Consider the following 18998-nt stretch of genomic DNA (forward strand, 5'->3'; position numbering starts at 1 on the left):
CAATGTTAACTGAGATTTCAAAGCCCCTATTCTCATACCCAAAGACATGAGTGAATCTGTGTTCTCTTTCATCATGTTCCGGTACAGCTCCTTTTGCCATTCCTCCAAATCCTTCCACTCCTCTGAGAAACACACAGCTACATCATCAAATGTGACAGGGGTCTGAAACAAAACACAGCCGATTGATAACCAAACTAAAAAGCTTTAAATACTACTCTAGCCATGTGTCTATTGGTTAACATTCAGCAGTGTCAGATATAAGACTCTATAACCACTTCAAAGCTAGGATGTGCCAATACTTCATAACTATACTGGGCTTTAATTGACACGTCCCAATTACAGCCCAGACCAGGGAGTCCCAGGTATCAAATCGATCTATCTGTAGTGGCCCCAGACTGTCGGATGCTCTGTAATGCGGTGTGAGGGGGTTAAATACCTGCTAACAACAGGGAGATACCTGGGGACACCATTTTTAACATTTTATTCTCACATAATGTGTTGTTATGTAAAAATATTAGATATTTAAAGAAAGTAAATTCCATCCTTTAAAAAAGATGAACATATAATATGTAGGGGAACCTTAAATTATAGAAATTAAAAGAAGAACATTTTCACACTATGGCCTGCCACACAGGATGTGACCACATGACTCCACCAAGGCCACATTTTGTTTACATAAAAGAAAGCCGATGTTTTCATAAACGATCATGGTTTTCACACCCTCACTCCAGACTGTTTACCTCTCCACTGTGCACCCTCTGATGTTTAACCAGTTCGGACCTCCAGCGGTAACTCTTTCCACAGATGTTGCAGGGAAATGGTTTTTCCCCCGTGTGTGTCTTTAGATGGGTGGTGAGATGCTGACGCTGCACAAAGTTTTTGCCGCACTGAGCACACTGGTAGGGCCGCTCCCCAGTGTGGATGCGTTCATGAATGATTAGCGATGTGTTGCGCCGGAAGCACTTGCCACACTGATTGCACACATATGGCCGCTCTCCAAGATGGCTCCTTTGGTGTCTGACAAGATCGGAGCTGCGCAGAAAGCTCTTCTCACACTGAGTACAAGGAAAGAGCCGTTCCTGCACTGAGCGCACGGACCCCTCGTTCATCCCTTTGTCTGCAGAGCTTCCATCCCCACTGGAATCGGCTCCCACGCCTTGCTGCGCAGGATCACCATTAATTGCTCTCCAGTCATCATCTGTAGACACAAAACGCCAAGTTAGACTATACGTTACATCGTCCCAACTCCAGAGAACATTATGTGGGCTCCAAGCATGATCACTCATTCAGTAAAACATCACCGCTCAAACTGACATCACACTAACTCACTCTGACAGGGTACGACCAGCCCACCATGTGGTCACTATGGTAACTATCTGCAAATCTGACCTCGTAATCTGCACATACGACATCATAGGATGAACATCTTTCAGGGAGAAACACACAGGCTTTTTGTACAGAAAAAATAAGACTTACCCAGAAAATTCACCGTTTCAGATTTACACATGGCATCCACTCCGTCCAAGACACTCTAAAAAAGAGGAAGAATCAGTTAGTGAGCTTCTGCATCAGAGATCTTCACAGACACTGGTCGGGACAACATCAGAGGAGTAGGATTGAGATTGACAGGTGAGCAGGACAAAGATGATTTTTGACTAAAAAGGTGTTGAACTATGGGAGCAGTTGTGGGTGACTCTCCTGAAAATTAGGGGTCCGGCCATTAGGCGCAGATTATATTGTAAGAAGCTCACTGCTCCTGTCCCTCTGCATCCTGTTCATTATGACTCCAGCAGCTTGCTAAAATCACATCCCCCTCCTGCCACACCTGTGCAGCACAGACATGGATTGTTTGCATGCAGTGACTTGGCCATTCTGTGAGGGAATCACTGACAGACATGGATTGTGTTCGCATGTAGTGACTTGGCCATTCTGTGAGGGAATCACTGACAGTCATGGATTGTGTTCCCATGTAGTGACTTGGCCATTCTGTGAGGGAATCACTGACAGTCATGGATTATGTTTGCATGCAATGACTTGGCCATTCTGTGAGGGAATCACTGACAGTCATGGATTGTGTTTGCATGCAATGACTTGGCCATTCTGTGAGGGAATCACTGACAGTCATTGATTGTGTTCGCATGCAGTGACTGGGCCATTCTGTGAGGGAATCACTGACAGACATGGATAGTGTTGGCATGCAATGACTTGGCCATTCTGTGAGGGAATCACTGACAGACATGGATTGTGTTGGCATGCAGTGACTTGGCCATTCTGTGAGGGAATCACTGACAGTCATGGATTGTGTTCGCATGTAGTGACTTGGCCATTCTGTGAGAGCATCACTGACAGTCATTGATTGTGTTCGCATGCAGTGACTTGGCCATTCTGTGAGGGAATCACTGACAGACATGGATAGTGTTGGCATGCATTGTCCATTCTGTGAGGGAATCACTGACAGACATGGATTGTGTTCGCATGCAATGACTTGGCCATTCTGTGAGGGAATCACTGACAGAGATGGATTGTGTTTGCATGCTGTGACTTGGCCATTCTGTGAGGGAATCACTGACAGACATGGATTGTTTGCATGCAGTGACTTGGCCATTCTGTGAGGGAATCACTGACAGACATGGATTGTGTTCGCATGCAGTGACTTGGCCATTCTGTGAGGGAATCACTGACAGACATGGATTGTGTTCGCATGCAATGACTTGGCCATTCTGTGAGGGAATCACTGACAGACATGGATTGTGTTGGCATGCAGTGACTTGGCCATTCTGTGAGGGAATCACTGACAGTCATGGATTGTGTTCGCATGTAGTGACTTGGCCATTCTGTGAGGGAATCACTGACAGAGATGGATTGTGTTTGCATGCTGTGACTTGGCCATTCTGTGAGGGAATCACTGACAGACATGGATTGTTTGCATGCAGTGACTTGGCCATTCTGTGAGGGAATCACTGACAGACATGGATTGTGTTCGCATGCAGTGACTTGGCCATTCTGTGAGGGAATCACTGACAGACATGGATTGTGTTCGCATGCAATGACTTGGCCATTCTGTGAGGGAATCACTGACAGACATGGATTGTGTTCGCATGCAATGACTTGGCCATTCTGTGAGGGAATCACTGACAGTCATGGATTATGTTTGCATGCAGTGACTTGGCCATTCTGTGAGGGAATCACTGACAGTCATGGATTGTGTTCGCATGTAGTGACTTGGCCATTCTGTGAGAGCATCACTGACAGTCATTGATTGTGTTCGCATGCAGTGACTTGGCCATTCTGTGAGGGAATCACTGACAGACATGGATAGTGTTGGCATGCATTGTCCATTCTGTGAGGGAATCACTGACAGTCATGGATTGTGTTCGCATGCAATGACTTGGCCATTGTGTGAGGGAATCACTGACAGAGATGGATTGTGTTTGCATGCTGTGACTTGGCCATTCTGTGAGGGAATCACTGACAGACATGGATTGTTTGCATGCAGTGACTTGGCCATTCTGTGAGGGAATCACTGACAGACATGGATTGTGTTCGCATGCAGTGACTTGGCCATTGTGTGAGGGAATCACTGACAGTCATGGATTGTGTTTGCATGCTGTGACTTGGCCATTCTGTGAGGGAATCACTGACAGACATGGATTGTGTTCGCATGCAATGACTTGGCCATTCTGTGAGGGAATCACTGACAGACATGGATTGTGTTCGCATGCAGTGACTTGGCCATTGTGTGAGGGAATCACTGACAGTCATGGATTGTGTTGGCATGCAATGACTTGGCCATTCTGTGAGGGAATCACTGACAGACATGGATTGTGTTCGCATGCAGTGACTTGGCCATTCTGTGAGGGAATCACTGACAGACATGGATTGTGTTGGCATGCAATGACTTGGCCATTCTGTGAGGGAATCACTGACAGTCATGGATTGTGTTGGCATGCAATGACTTGGCCATTCTGTGAGGGAATCACTGACAGACATGGATTGTGTTCGCATGCAGTGACTGGGCCATTCTGTGAGGGAATCACTGACAGACATGGATTGTGTTCCCATGTAGTGACTTGGCCATTCTGTGAGGGAATCACTGACAGACATGGATTGTGTTCGCATGCAATGACTTGGCCATTCTGTGAGGGAATCACTGACAGTCATGGATTGTGTTCCCATGTAGTGACTTGGCCATTCTGTGAGGGAATCACTGACAGTCATGGATTGTGTTGGCATGCAATGACTTGGCCATTCTGTGAGGGAATCACTGACAGACATGGATTGTGTTCACATGCAGTGATTTGGCCATTCTGTGAGGGAATCACTGACAGACATGGATTGTGTTCGCATGCATTGTCCATTCTGTGAGGGAATCACTGACAGTCATGGATTGTGTTCGCATGCAATGACTTGGCCATTCTGTGAGGGAATCACTGACAGTCATGGATTATGTTTGCATGCAGTGACTTGGCCATTCTGTGAGGGAATCACTGACAGACATGGATTGTGTTCCCATGCAGTGACTTGGCCATTCTGTGAGGGAATCACTGACAGACATGGATTGTGTTCGCATGCAGTGACTTGGCCATTCTGTGAGGGAATCACTGACAGTCATGGATTGTGTTTGCATGCAGTGACTTGGCCATTCTGTGAGGGAATCACTGACAGTCATGGATTGTGTTTGCATGCAGTGACTTGGCCATTCTGTGAGGGAATCACTGACAGTCATGGATTGTGTTTGCATGCAGTGACTTGGCCATTCTTTGAGGGAATCACTGACAGACATGGAATTAGAAGAATTGGAATGAGTTACCTCCTCTTCGTGCACCTTCTGGTGTTTGACAAGCTCTGACCTCCAGCGATAACCTTTCCCACATACAGAGCACTGGAAAGGCTTCTCGCCCGTATGCGTCTTCAGATGTGTGGTCAGGTGCTGCCGCTGCACAAAGCTCTTGCCACACTGCGCACATTGATATGGGCGTTCGCCGGTGTGAATACGCTCATGGATGAGAAGGGAGGTATGTCTTCGGAAACTTTTCCCACATACGTTGCAGATATAGGATCGCTCATCTGTGTGGACCCGCTGATGGGTACGAAGAGTCCTCTTGTTTACAAAGTTTTTACCACATTCTGGGCAGGAGTGAGTGCGCTCTGTCTTTTGTGCCCGCTGTCGCAGCAGGAGCCTTGCTCGCTTTCCCAAAGCTTTGCCTCTCTCAAGGGTTCCCAAAGGTGCTTTCTCTCCACGCTTGCAGCGTCGCTTCCTCCCAGTATTGTCTAAAACAGGAACGTGCTCTCACATATTACATGGATACTACAGGGAGGACTGCGGGAGACTACCATTGTACATAAAAACCATTAAAAATAAAAACTCTTACCATTAAACTACCGTAAACTGCACAAGCAAGCCACAAACACATCCCTTTCAGACCAGGATCCAATCAGAAACTCTCCTTCTGGTCTATATCTTGTTATCTATTAAGCCCAAGCCAGCTAAAATCTATGCGATATGTAGTTCAGACTAGCAGTTTCAATTCCAGTCATATGTAGGGAGGTATAAACAAAGAGAGACTGCAGAGACATGATCTATACACCAAAACTGCTTCATTAAGATAAAGCTGTTTTAGTGGCAAGAGGGTTCCCTTATATCTGTCAAAAATCTTTATTATATTTAAAACGAGGGAGAATCTCCTTACCTTTCTGCCCATCTTCAGAGCCATTTGCCGTATTCTACAAAACAAGAAAATTAGATTTGTCAACGTTCCCCTGAAACACAAAAAACATGCCTCCTAACAGCTTTAACCAGTGTGAATTCATGACGCCTCGACCACTCTTTCACTGCAACGTTGGTTAGGTCAGAATTGTCCAAAGGGACAATTAATATATGAATAAAATAGGTGAAATACCCATGCTCGCAGCGTGTGGCTGTAGATTCCCCAATAACTGGAGCCACTGCCAGCAGTGTTTGTTTAGTGTAGTCACATAGAACTGAAGATCATCTATTACGCGCAGAGCTTCCTGCGTCTCCCGTTAACCGTGAAACAGACAAGCTGTGACTTTAGCTGAATGGGAGACATGTTTTACTTGTTGTCCCTAGTGTCCACCGCTATCTTCTTTCGTTCTTTCTTGGCTCCTGGCTCTCTATTTGCTGTGAGCTGCGTCAGTACTGTTCTCTTGAATATGCGCAAGACCACAACATTGAGGAGACCTTCTCTAATGTACCTGGATACACTCCTCTGGCTACCCTCCGGGTGGAAACCCCAGGGCAACTTCCCATGCGCCAGACCCCATACCGCATCCCTGAAGCGGTGCGGGAGAATATGCGCAAGGAGATCGATGAGATGCTCCAACTGGGGGTGATAGTCCCTGGGCTTCTCCCGTAGTCCTCGTACGAAAGCGGGACGGTACGACCCGTTTTTGCGTGGACTACAGGAGATTTAACGAAAAGACTATATGCGACGCATACCCTATGCCTAGGATAGATGAACTGCTAGACCGGATGGCCAGAGGCCAATAACTCACTACTATTGATCTGTGTAAGGGGTATTGGCAGATTCCGTTGGCTCCGGACGCCATTCCTAAGTCAGCCTTTGTCACCCCATTCGGCTTGTACCACTTCAAAGTCATGCCGTTTGGGATGAAAAACGCTCCGGCTACCTTTCAGCGGATGGTGGACCGACTCCTAGATGGGTTCCAAGACTACACCTGCGCATATCTCGACGATATTGCTATATTCAGCAATACCTGGCAGGAGCACTTGGCCCATATAGGAGCGGTTCTAGACAGGATCAGGGAAGCCGGTCTGACGTTGAAACCGGCTAAATGTAGTATTGGGATGGCCGAGGTACAGTACCTGGGCCATCGAGTGGGCTGTGGCAAGCAAAAGCCAGAACCAGCCAAAATAGAGGCTGTAGCCCAGTGGCCTACCCCTAAGACTAAGACCCAGGTGTTAGCTTTTCTAGGGACAGAGGGGTACTATAGGAAGTTTGTCCCTGCCAAGTAACCTGGTCCCCGGAGTGTGAGCAGGCATTCCAACATCTGAAAAATGCACTTGTTAATGCCCCTGTCTTGGCAGCTCCCTGAAGCGGAATGCAGTAAGCCTGTCCTGTAATATGCCTAGGTGACTGTGTTCAATATGTTATGCCTATGTTAATTTTCACATTGCTATATTCTATGTACTAATCGTATGTTATTCTGTAGTTTCCATCCGTACACTATGCATATGGAAACTACCAAACCGGTGGACCACCCCAGAGAGAAGTGTGTCAGCTATTAAGGTTCACACTTCTCTCTAACCTCAGGTTAACAAACTCGTTATGGATGTATCTGGGTGTCCGCCATACGGTATGTGTACACGTGGCGGCGGCCATCTTACGCATAAAAAGCTCAGCGGTGTTTGGTCGTCGAGTGTCTGGATCTCAAATCAGACACTCAAACAACCGAACACCGCTGAGACCTCCAGAGCTCCGTAACTACCAAACGGAGAGTCCTAACGAATCCCCATTCTGTAGAAACAAGGTACCGAACGAGGGAATCAATATCCAGGTGAAGTTAAGTGTGGATGGCTAATATAACTGTCTGTTTTTACTGCCGAACGGAGACCGACCGCAGGGCCCAAACGCATGGAACCCTTTTCGGATACCACCTCGTGTGCGGTCGGTCAAACTTCACCCTCCACCTAACTACCGAACCCCTGGTCCGATCTGGGTGAATTTTGGATATAATAGTCACCCAGATCAGGGCTACCTGGCGGTACCCTAATATTGATGCTATGTACTAATTTAGGGGTACATCCAGGTTTGTGGCAAATGTACAGTACTAGTTAAGGGGATTATGAGTCACTCTGAGGGGAGGAGATGTGTGGGAGGTAACATTTACAGTATTGGTTACTGTCCTAATTGATGTGAATCCCTCCCTTGCATGGGAGCATGCTTTATAAGGAACTCTGGAATAAAGATTGTTAGTTCTGCTCCTGAAACTGTGTGTCGTCCAGTTATTGGGATTGCTGTTGGGATATTGCTGTGTCGTTTTACCTGCTGGAAACTCTGCTTGGGGATTTACTACTGACTTGTTCCTGAGCCTCACTGGGATCTTAAGTGGACAATAGCTGTGGGAAATCAGCTCTCCGCTACACTCCCAATCCAACTAAACGTTTTCTTGTACACACAGGTGCTTCTATGTTTGGATTGGGGGCAGTACTGAGCCAAGTCGGGGCCGATGGCGGAGAACATCCCGTGGCTTACATCAGTCGCAAGCTGTTGCCCAGGGAAGTAAGCTACGCCGCCATCGAGAGGGAATGCCTGGCTGTGGTGTGGGCCCAAAAGAAGTTGCAGCCGTATTTATATTGACAGGCTTTTTCCCTGCTCACGGATCACAACCCGTTAGTCTGGCTGAACCGGGTGGCTGGGGACAATGCCAGGCTGCTGCGCTGGAGTTTGGCGCTGCAGCCTTTTGACTTTAACATTCAGTACCGCCCGGGCAAACAAAATGGAAATGCTGACGGGTTGTCGAGAGCACCCCGGACATCCCCAAGACGATCCGTGTTAGATCAGACTGTGTATGCCGGCTTGTGGGCAAGGGGGAGCAGTGTAGCGGATTGTATTAAGCTGTCCTGTAATATTCATATAAGACTGCATTCATTTTTTTGTGTAAATATGTAAAAAATTTGTAATTTCGTATGTGGGTTCGGTAGTCTCATAATAATGAAACTACCGAACCATCAGACCACCCCAGTGAGAAGTGTACGCCTCGTTAAGCGTTCACACTTCTCACAAACCGCAGCTTAATGGGTAACTGTTAATGCCTGGGTGGCCGCTGTTCGGTATACTATATCGCTAACTGTATTACCCTGTAACTATATCTCTAACTGTATTACCCTGTAACTATATCTCTAACTTTATTACCCTGTAACTATATCGCTAACTGTATTACCCTGTAACTATATCGCTAACTGTATTACCCTGTAACTATATCGCTAACTGTATTACCCTGTAACTATATCGCTAACTGTATTACCCTGTAACTATACCGCTAACTGTATTACCCTGTAACTATATCGCTAACTGTAACTATATCGCTAACTGTATTACCCTGTAACTATACCGCTAACTGTATTACCCTGTAACTATATCTCTAACTTTATTACCCTGTAACTATATCGCTAACTGTATTACCCTGTAACTATATAGCTAACTGTATTACCCTGTAACTATATCGCTAACTGTATTACCCTGTAACTATATCGCTAACTGTATTACCCTGTAACTATATCACTAACTGTATTACCCTGTAACTATATCGCTAACTGTATTACCCTGTAACTATATCTCTAACTGTATTACCCTGTAACTATATCTCTAACTTTATTACCCTGTAACTATATCGCTAACTGTATTACCCTGTAACTATATCGCTAACTGTATTACCCTGTAACTATATCGCTAACTGTATTACCCTGTAACTATATCGCTAACTGTATTACCCTGTAACTATACCGCTAACTGTATTACCCTGTAACTATATCGCTAACTGTAACTATATCGCTAACTGTATTACCCTGTAACTATACCGCTAACTGTATTACCCTGTAACTATATCTCTAACTTTATTACCCTGTAACTATATCGCTAACTGTATTACCCTGTAACTATATAGCTAACTGTATTACCCTGTAACTATATCGCTAACTGTATTACCCTGTAACTATATCGCTAACTGTATTACCCTGTAACTATATCACTAACTGTATTACCCTGTAACTATATCGCTAACTGTATTACCCTGTAACTATATCGCTAACTGTATTACCCTGTAACTATATTGCTAACTGTATTACCCTGTAACTATACCGCTAACTGTATTACCCTGTAACTATATCTCTAACTGTATTACCCTGTAACTATATCGCTAACTGTAACTATATTGCTAACTGTATTACCCTGTAACTATATAGCTAACTGTATTACCCTGTAACTATATCGCTAACTGTATTACCCTGTAACTATATCTCTAACTGTATTACCCTGTAACTATATTGCTAACTGTATTACCCTGTAACTATACCGCTAACTGTATTACCCTGTAACTATATCTCTAACTGTATTACCCTGTAACTATATCGCTAACTGTAACTATATTGCTAACTGTATTACCCTGTAACTATATAGCTAACTGTATTACCCTGTAACTATATCGCTAACTGTATTACCCTGTAACTATATCTCTAACTGTATTACCCTGTAACTATATCGCTAACTGTATTACCCTGTAACTATATTGCTAACTGTATTACCCTGTAACTATATCGCTAACTGTATTACCATGTAACTATATCTCTAACTGTATTACCCTGTAACTATATTGCTAACTGTATTACCCTGTAACTATATTGCTAACTGTATTACCCTGTAACTATATCGCTAACTGTATTACCCTGTAACTATATCTCTAACTGTATTACTCTGTAACTATACCGCTAACTGTATTACCCTGTAACTATATCTCTAACTGTATTACCCTGTAACTATATCGCTAACTGTAACTATATTGCTAACTGTATTACCCTGTAACTATATAGCTAACTGTATTACCCTGTAACTATATCGCTAACTGTATTACCCTGTAACTATATCTCTAACTGTATTACCCTGTAACTATATCTCTAACTGTATTACCCTGTAACTATATCGCTAACTGTATTACCCTGTAACTATACCGCTAACTGTATTACCCTGTAACTATATCTCTAACTGTATTACCCTGTAACTATATCGCTAACTGTAACTATATCTCTAACTGTATTACCCTGTAACTATATCTCTAACTGTATTACCCTGTAACTATATCTCTAACTGTATTACTCTGTAACTATACCGCTAACTGTATTACCCTGTAACTATATCGCTAACTGTGTTACCCTGTAACTATATCTCTAACTGTATTACCCTGTAACTATACCGCTAACTGTATTACTCTGTAACTATACCGCTAACTGTATTACCCTGTAACTATATCGCTAACTGTATTACCCTGTAACTATACCGCTAACTGTATTACCCTGTAACTATATCGCTAACTGTATTACCCTGTAACTATATCTCTAACTGTATTACCCTGTAACTATATCGCTAACTGTATTACCCTGTAACTATATCTCTAACTGTATTACTCTGTAACTATATTGCTAACTGTATTACCCTGTAACTATATCGCTAACTGTATTACCCTGTAACTATATCTCTAACTGTATTACCCTGTAACTATATCGCTAACTGTATTACCCTGTAACTATATCGCTAACTGTATTACCCTGTAACTATATCGCTAACTGTATTACCCTGTAACTATATCGCTAACTGTATTACCCTGTAACTATATCGCTAACTGTATTACCCTGTAACTATATCTCTAACTGTATTACCCTGTAACTATATCGCTAACTGTATTACCCTGTAACTATATCGCTAACTGTATTACCCTGTAACTATACCGCTAACTGTATTACCCTGTAACTATATCTCTAACTGTATTACCCTGTAACTATATCGCTAACTGTAACTATATCTCTAACTGTATTACCCTGTAACTATATCTCTAACTGTATTACCCTGTAACTATATCTCTAACTGTATTACTCTGTAACTATACCGCTAACTGTATTACCCTGTAACTATATCGCTAACTGTATTACCCTGTAACTATATCTCTAACTGTATTACCCTGTAACTATACCGCTAACTGTATTACTCTGTAACTATACCGCTAACTGTATTACCCTGTAACTATATCGCTAACTGTATTACCCTGTAACTATACCGCTAACTGTATTACCCTGTAACTATATCGCTAACTGTATTACCCTGTAACTATATCTCTAACTGTATTACCCTGTAACTATATCGCTAACTGTATTACCCTGTAACTATATCTCTAACTGTATTACTCTGTAACTATATTGCTAACTGTATTACCCTGTAACTATATTGCTAACTGTATTACCCTGTAACTATATCTCTAACTGTATTACCCTGTAACTATATCGCTAACTGTATTACCCTGTAACTATATCGCTAACTGTATTACCCTGTAACTATATCGCTAACTGTATTACCCTGTAACTATATCGCTAACTGTATTACCCTGTAACTATATCGCTAACTGTATTACCCTGTAACTATATCTCTAACTGTATTACCCTGTAACTATATCGCTAACTGTATTACCCTGTAACTATATCGCTAACTGTATTACCCTGTAACTATACCGCTAACTGTATTACCCTGTAACTATATCTCTAACTGTATTACCCTGTAACTATACCGCTAACTGTATTACCCTGTAACTATATCGCTAACTGTATTACCCTGTAACTATATCGCTAACTGTATTACCCTGTAACTATATCGCTAACTGTATTACCCTGTAACTATATCGCTAACTGTATTACCCTGTAACTATATCTCTAACTGTATTACCCTGTAACTATATCGCTAACTGTATTACCCTGTAACTATATCGCTAACTGTATTACCCTGTAACTATACCGCTAACTGTATTACCCTGTAACTATATCGCTAACTGTATTACCCTGTAACTATATCTCTAACTGTATTACCCTGTAACTATATCGCTAACTGTATTACCCTGTAACTATACCGCTAACTGTATTACCCTGTAACTATATCGCTAACTGTATTACCCTGTAACTATATCGCTAACTGTATTACCCTGTAACTATACCTCTAACTGTATTACCCTGTAACTATACCGCTAACTGTATTACCCTGTAACTATACCGCTAACTGTATTACCCTGTAACTATATCGCTAACTGTATTCCTCTATAACGATGTCTAGTTAACGATATTACTCTGTAACCATGTCTAGGTAGCAATATCACTCTGTAACCATGTCTAGGTAACAATATCACTCTGTAACCATGTCTAGGTAATGATATTACTCTGTAATCATTTCAAATCAAAACTATCAATCTGTAATTCTAAGGAAACATGTCTATGTAATTAACTCAATACTGAATTACCTCTTCTTCATGAACCTTTTGGTGCTTGGCCAGCTCAGATCTCCAGCGGTAGCTGTTGCCACAGATACTGCAGGGAAATGGTTTTTCACCGGTGTGCGTCCTCTTGTGGGTGGTGAGATGTTGCTGCTGGACGAAGCTCTTACCACACTGCATGCACTTGTACGGCCGCTCGCCGGTGTGAATCCGTTCGTGGATCAGCAGAGCAGTGTGTCTTCGGAAACATTTCCCGCAGACGTTGCAGATGTAGGACCTCTCGCCGAGGTGCCCCTTTAGATGGGCCTTCAGTGTCCGCTTGTTGTAAAAGATTTTACCACACTCGGCACAAGCATGGGCTTTATCACCTTTGGGATTGCGAAGACGACTAACTGTACGCGGACGTTTTCCTAAGGCGCGACTTTTGTTCTGTGGAATTTTACCCTGCGTTTTCGAATCTGCTCCTCCTATGCGAAAGGAAAGAAGATTAACATAACATACATGGCCAGTAACAGATACATGGTGATCTCAAGCCCCTGAGAGTTCAATGCCTCTCGACATCTCCCATTAATGAAAAGAGCATGGCGTCAGAGGTGACTCCTTGGGAAATGCATCAGTCTGGCAGCTATCACGCAAAGTACAGCTTCATGTTCAATGAGGGTAGCTGCCACCACTAGCTTATCCTTGCTGAAAGGTAGGCTTTTTAGCCCTGCTGTAATTAGAATGTGCTCAGCGTATTCACAAATCTCTGCTCTCAGCAGACACGGCACACAGCAGTGAGACACTCCAGACTGACACTTTTATTATGAATGAGCCTTGTTACAACCCCCTCTTTCCCCCACCCACCCAGCTGTCAATCATGCAACCGGTCCTGTTACTTCCTGGTTTGGTTAGGTCAGTGAAGATAAACTCAAGAAGCAGCAATTACACAGAGCACCTGCCTTGCAAAGACTTCTCATTGAGCTGCATTGGGAAGTCTGTGATTGGACAGTCACAGAAAGTCTGGGTGGGGTTGGAAGGGGAGGGTTTGCAAAGGCTACAGACAAGAGATCATCTGCAGCTTTAACAATTCGTTTTTTAGATTTACCCCCAATGAATAAATGCATGCACATTTTTATTGTGAGATATATCTACTAAACAGTGATTTTTATTTATTTTCTTTTATTTGGAGTGTCCCTTTATGTTTATCACAACTAGTGCAAGAAGAGGAGAACATCCTTCTGGCTACCTGACCCTTCCCCTATGATAGCTTCTCGTGCAAATTCCAGGTCAGGCTAACTACATGAAGTGGATAATCCCACACAGTGTGTCGCCATTGTAATTACTGAACTTGTTATTGATTACCGACTGATGCCATTTTATAATCTCACACAGTGTGTCGCCATTGGAATTACTGAACTTGTTATTGATTACCGACTGATGCCATTTTATAATCTCACACAGTGTGTCGCCATTGGAATTACTGAACTTGTTATTGATTACTGACTGATGCCATTTTATAATCTCACACAGTGTGTCGCCATTGGAATTACTGAACTTGTTATTGATAACCGACTGATGCCATTTTATAATCTCACACAGTGTGTCGCCATTGGAATTACTGAACTTGTTATTGATTACTGACTGATGCCATTTTATAATCTCACACAGTGTGTCGCCATTGGAATTACTGAACTTGTTATTGATTACTGACTGATGCCATTTTATAATCTCACACATTGTGTCGCCATTGGAATTACTGAACTGGCTATTGATTACCGACTGATGCCATTTTATAATCCCACACAGTGTGTCGCCATTGGAATTACTGAACTTGTTATTGATTACCGACTGATGCCATTTTATAATCTCACACAGTGTGTCGCCATTGGAATTACTGAACTGGTTATTGATTAGCGACTGATGCCATTTTATAATCTCACACAGTGTGTCGCCATTGGAATTACTGAACTGGTTATTGATTACCGACTGATGCCATTTTATTATCTCACACCGTGTGTCGACATTGGAATTACTGAACTTGTTATTGATAACCGATTGATGCCATTTTATAATCCCACACAGTGTGTCGCCATTGGAATTATTGAACTTGTTATTGATTACCGACTGATGCCATTTTATAATCTCACACAGTGTGTCGCCATTGGAATTATTGAACTTGTTATTGATTACTGACTGATGCCATTTTATAATCTCACACAGTGTGTCGCCATTGGAATTATTGAACTTGTTATTGATTACCGACTGATGCCATTTTATAATCTCACACAGTGTGTCGCCATTGGAATTACTGAACTTGTTATTGATTACCGACTGATGCCATTTTATAATCTCACACAGTGTGTCGCCATTGGAATTACAGAACTTGTTATTGATTACTGACTGATGCCATTTTATAATCTCACACAGTGTGTCGCCATTGGAATTACTGAACTTGTTATTGATTACCGACTGATGCCATTTTATAATCTCACACAGTGTGTCGCCATTGGAATTACTGAACTTGTTATTGATTACTGACTGATGCCATTTTATAATCTCACACATTTTGTCGCCATTGGAATTACTGAACTTGTTATTGATTACCGACTGATGCCATTTTATAATCTCACACAGTGTGTCGCCATTGGAATTACTGAACTGGTTATTGATTACCGACTGATGCCATTTTATTATCTCACACCGTGTGTCGACATTGGAATTACAGAACTTGTTATTGATAACCGACTGATGCCATTTTATAATCTCACACAGTGTGTCGCCATTGGAATTATTGAACTTGTTATTGATAACCGATTGATGCCATTTTATAATCTCACACAGTGTGTCGCCATTGGAATTACTGAACTTGTTATTGATTACTGACTGATGCCATTTTATAATCTCACACAGTGTGCCGCCATTGGAATTGCTGAACTTGTTATTGATTACCGACAGATGCCATTTTATAATCTCACACAGTGTGTCGCCATTGGAATTATTGAACTTGTTATTGATTACTGACTGATGCCATTTTATAATCTCACACAGTGTGTCGCCATTGGAATTACTGAACTTGTTATTGATTACCGACTGATGCCATTTTATAATCTCACACAGTGTGTCGCCATTGGAATTACTGAACTTGTTATTGATTACTGACTGATGCCATTTTATAATCTCACACAGTGTGTCACCATTGGAATTACTGAACTTGTTATTGATTACCGACTGATACCATTTTATAATCTCACACAGTGTGTCGCCATTGGAATTATTGAACTTGTTATTGATAACCGACTGATGCCATTTTATAATCTCACACAGTGTGTCGCCATTGGAATTACTGAACTTGTTATTGATTACTGACTGATGCCATTTTATAATCTCACACAGTGTGTCGCCATTGGAATTACTGAACTTGTTATTGATTACTGACTGATGCCATTTTATAATCTCACACAGTGTGTCGCCATTGGAATTACTGAACTTGTTATTGATTACTGACTGATGCCATTTTATAATCTCACACAGTGTGCCGCCATTGGAATTACTGAACTTGTTATTGATTACCGACAGATGCCATTTTATAATCTCACACAGTGTGTCGCCATTGGAATTATTGAACTTGTTATTGATTACTGACTGATGCCATTTTATAATCTCGCACAGTGTGTCGCCATTGGAATTACTGAACTTGTTATTGATTACCGACTGATGCCATTTTATAATCTCACACAGTGTGTCACCATTGGAATTACTGAACTTGTTATTGATTACCGACTGATACCATTTTATAATCTCACACAGTGTGTCACCATTGGAATTACAGAACTTGTTATTGATTACCGACTGATGCCATTTTATAATCTCACACAGTGTGTCGCCATTGGAATTATTGAACTTGTTATTGATTACTGACTGATGCCATTTTATAATCTCACACAGTGTGTCGCCATTGGAATTACAGAACTTGTTATTGATTACCGACTAATGCCATTTTATAATCTCACACAGTGTATCACCATTGGAATTATTTAACTTGTTATTGATTACCGACTGATGCCATTTTATAATCTCACACAGTGTGTCGCCATTGGAATTACAGAACTTGTTATTGATTACTGACTGATGCCATTTTATAATCTCACACAGTGTGTCGCCATTGGAATTACTGAACTTGTTATTGATTACTGACTGATGCCATTTTATAATCTCACACAGTGTGTCGCCATTGGAATTAATGAACTTGTTATTGATTACCGACTGATGCCATTTTATTATCTCACACCATGTGTCGCCATTGGAATTACAGAACTTGTTATTGATTACTGACTGATGCCATTTTATAATCTCACACAGTGTGTCGCCATTGGAATTACTGAACTTGTTATTGATAACCGACTGATGCCATTTTATAATCTCACACAGTGTGTCGCCATTGGAATTATTGAACTTGTTATTGATTACAGACTGATGCCATTTTATAATCTCACACAGTGTGTCGCCATTGGAATTATTGAACTTGTTTTTGACTACCGACTGATGCCATTTTATAATCTCACACAGTGTGTCGCCATTGGAATTACAGAACTTGTTATTGATTACCGACTGATGCCATTTTATAATCTCACACAGTGTGTCGCCATTGGAATTACTGAACTTGTTATTGATTACTGACTGATGCCATTTTATAATCTCACACAGTGTGTCGCCATGGGAATTACTGAACTTGTTATTGATTACTGACTGATGCCATTTTATAATCTCACACAGTGTGTCGCCATTGGAATTATTGAACTTGTTATTGATTACTGACTGATGCCATTTTATAATCTCACACAGTGTGTCGCCATTGGAATTATTGAACTTGTTATTGATTACTGACTGATGCCATTTTATAATCTCACACAGTGTGTCGCCATTGGAATTACTGAACTTGTTATTGATTACCGACTGATGCCATTTTATAATCTCACACAGTGTGTCGCCATTGGAATTATTGAACTTGTTATTGATTACCGACTGATGCCATTTTATAATCTCACACAGTGTGTCGCCATTGGAATTACAGAACTTGTTATTGATTACTGACTGATGCCATTTTATAATCTCACACAGTGTGTCGCCATTGGAATTACTGAACTTGTTATTGATAACCGACTAATGCCATTTTATAATCTCACACAGTGTGTCACCATTGGAAATATTTAACTTGTTATTGATTACTGACTGATGCCATTTTATAATCTCACACAGTGTGTCGCCATTGGAATTACTGAACTTGTTATTGATAACCGACTAATGCCATTTTATAATCTCACACAGTGTGTCACCATTGGAATTATTTAACTTGTTATTGATTACTGACTGATGCCATTTTATAATCTCACACAGTGTGTCGCCATTGGAATTACTGAACTTGTTATTGATTACTGACTGATGCCATTTTATAATCTCACACAGTGTGTCGCCATTGGAATTACTGAACTTGTTATTGATAACCGACTAATGCCATTTTAAAATCTCACACAGTGTGTCGCCATTGGAATTACTGAACTTGTTATTGATTACCGACTGATGCCATTTTATAATCTCACACAGTGTGTCACCATTGGAATTATTGAACTTGTTATTGATTACCGACTGATGCCATTTTATAATCTCACACAGTGTGTCGCCATTGGAATTACTGAACTTGTTATTGATTACTGACTGATGCCATTTTATAATCTCACACAGTGTGTCGCCATTGGAATTACTGAACTTGTTATTGATAACCGACTAATGCCATTTTAAAATCTCACACAGTGTGTCGCCATTGGAATTACTGAACTTGTTATTGATTACCGACTGATGCCATTTTATAATCTCACACAGTGTGTCACCATTGGAATTATTTAACTTGTTATTGATTACTGACTGATGCCATTTTATAATCTCACACAGTGTGTCGCCATTGGAATTACAGAACTTGTTATTGATTACTGACTGATGCCATTTTATAATCTCAC

The 18998-nt window shown here is 41.7% G+C and overlaps 1 protein-coding gene across 2 annotated transcripts in view; it reads right to left on the bottom strand.

The window, feature by feature from the left end:
• Positions 1 to 18998, bottom strand: part of LOC134573493 (zinc finger protein 585A-like) — a 95227-nt gene that overhangs the window by 16026 nt on the left and 60203 nt on the right. For both annotated transcript variants that reach the window (XM_063433264.1, XM_063433272.1), the window contains exons 6-11: positions 13033 to 13472; positions 5691 to 5724; positions 4811 to 5271; positions 1477 to 1531; positions 741 to 1198; positions 39 to 162 (exon numbers count right to left, since the gene is read on the bottom strand). In XM_063433264.1, coding sequence (XP_063289334.1) covers positions 39 to 162; positions 741 to 1198; positions 1477 to 1531; positions 4811 to 5271; positions 5691 to 5724; positions 13033 to 13472 — 1572 coding nt within the window. The remainder of the gene's footprint in view (positions 1 to 38; positions 163 to 740; positions 1199 to 1476; positions 1532 to 4810; positions 5272 to 5690; positions 5725 to 13032; positions 13473 to 18998) is intronic.

This window comes from Pelobates fuscus, chromosome 1, assembly GCF_036172605.1.
Source record: "Pelobates fuscus isolate aPelFus1 chromosome 1, aPelFus1.pri, whole genome shotgun sequence".
Taxonomy (NCBI): domain Eukaryota; kingdom Metazoa; phylum Chordata; class Amphibia; order Anura; family Pelobatidae; genus Pelobates; species Pelobates fuscus.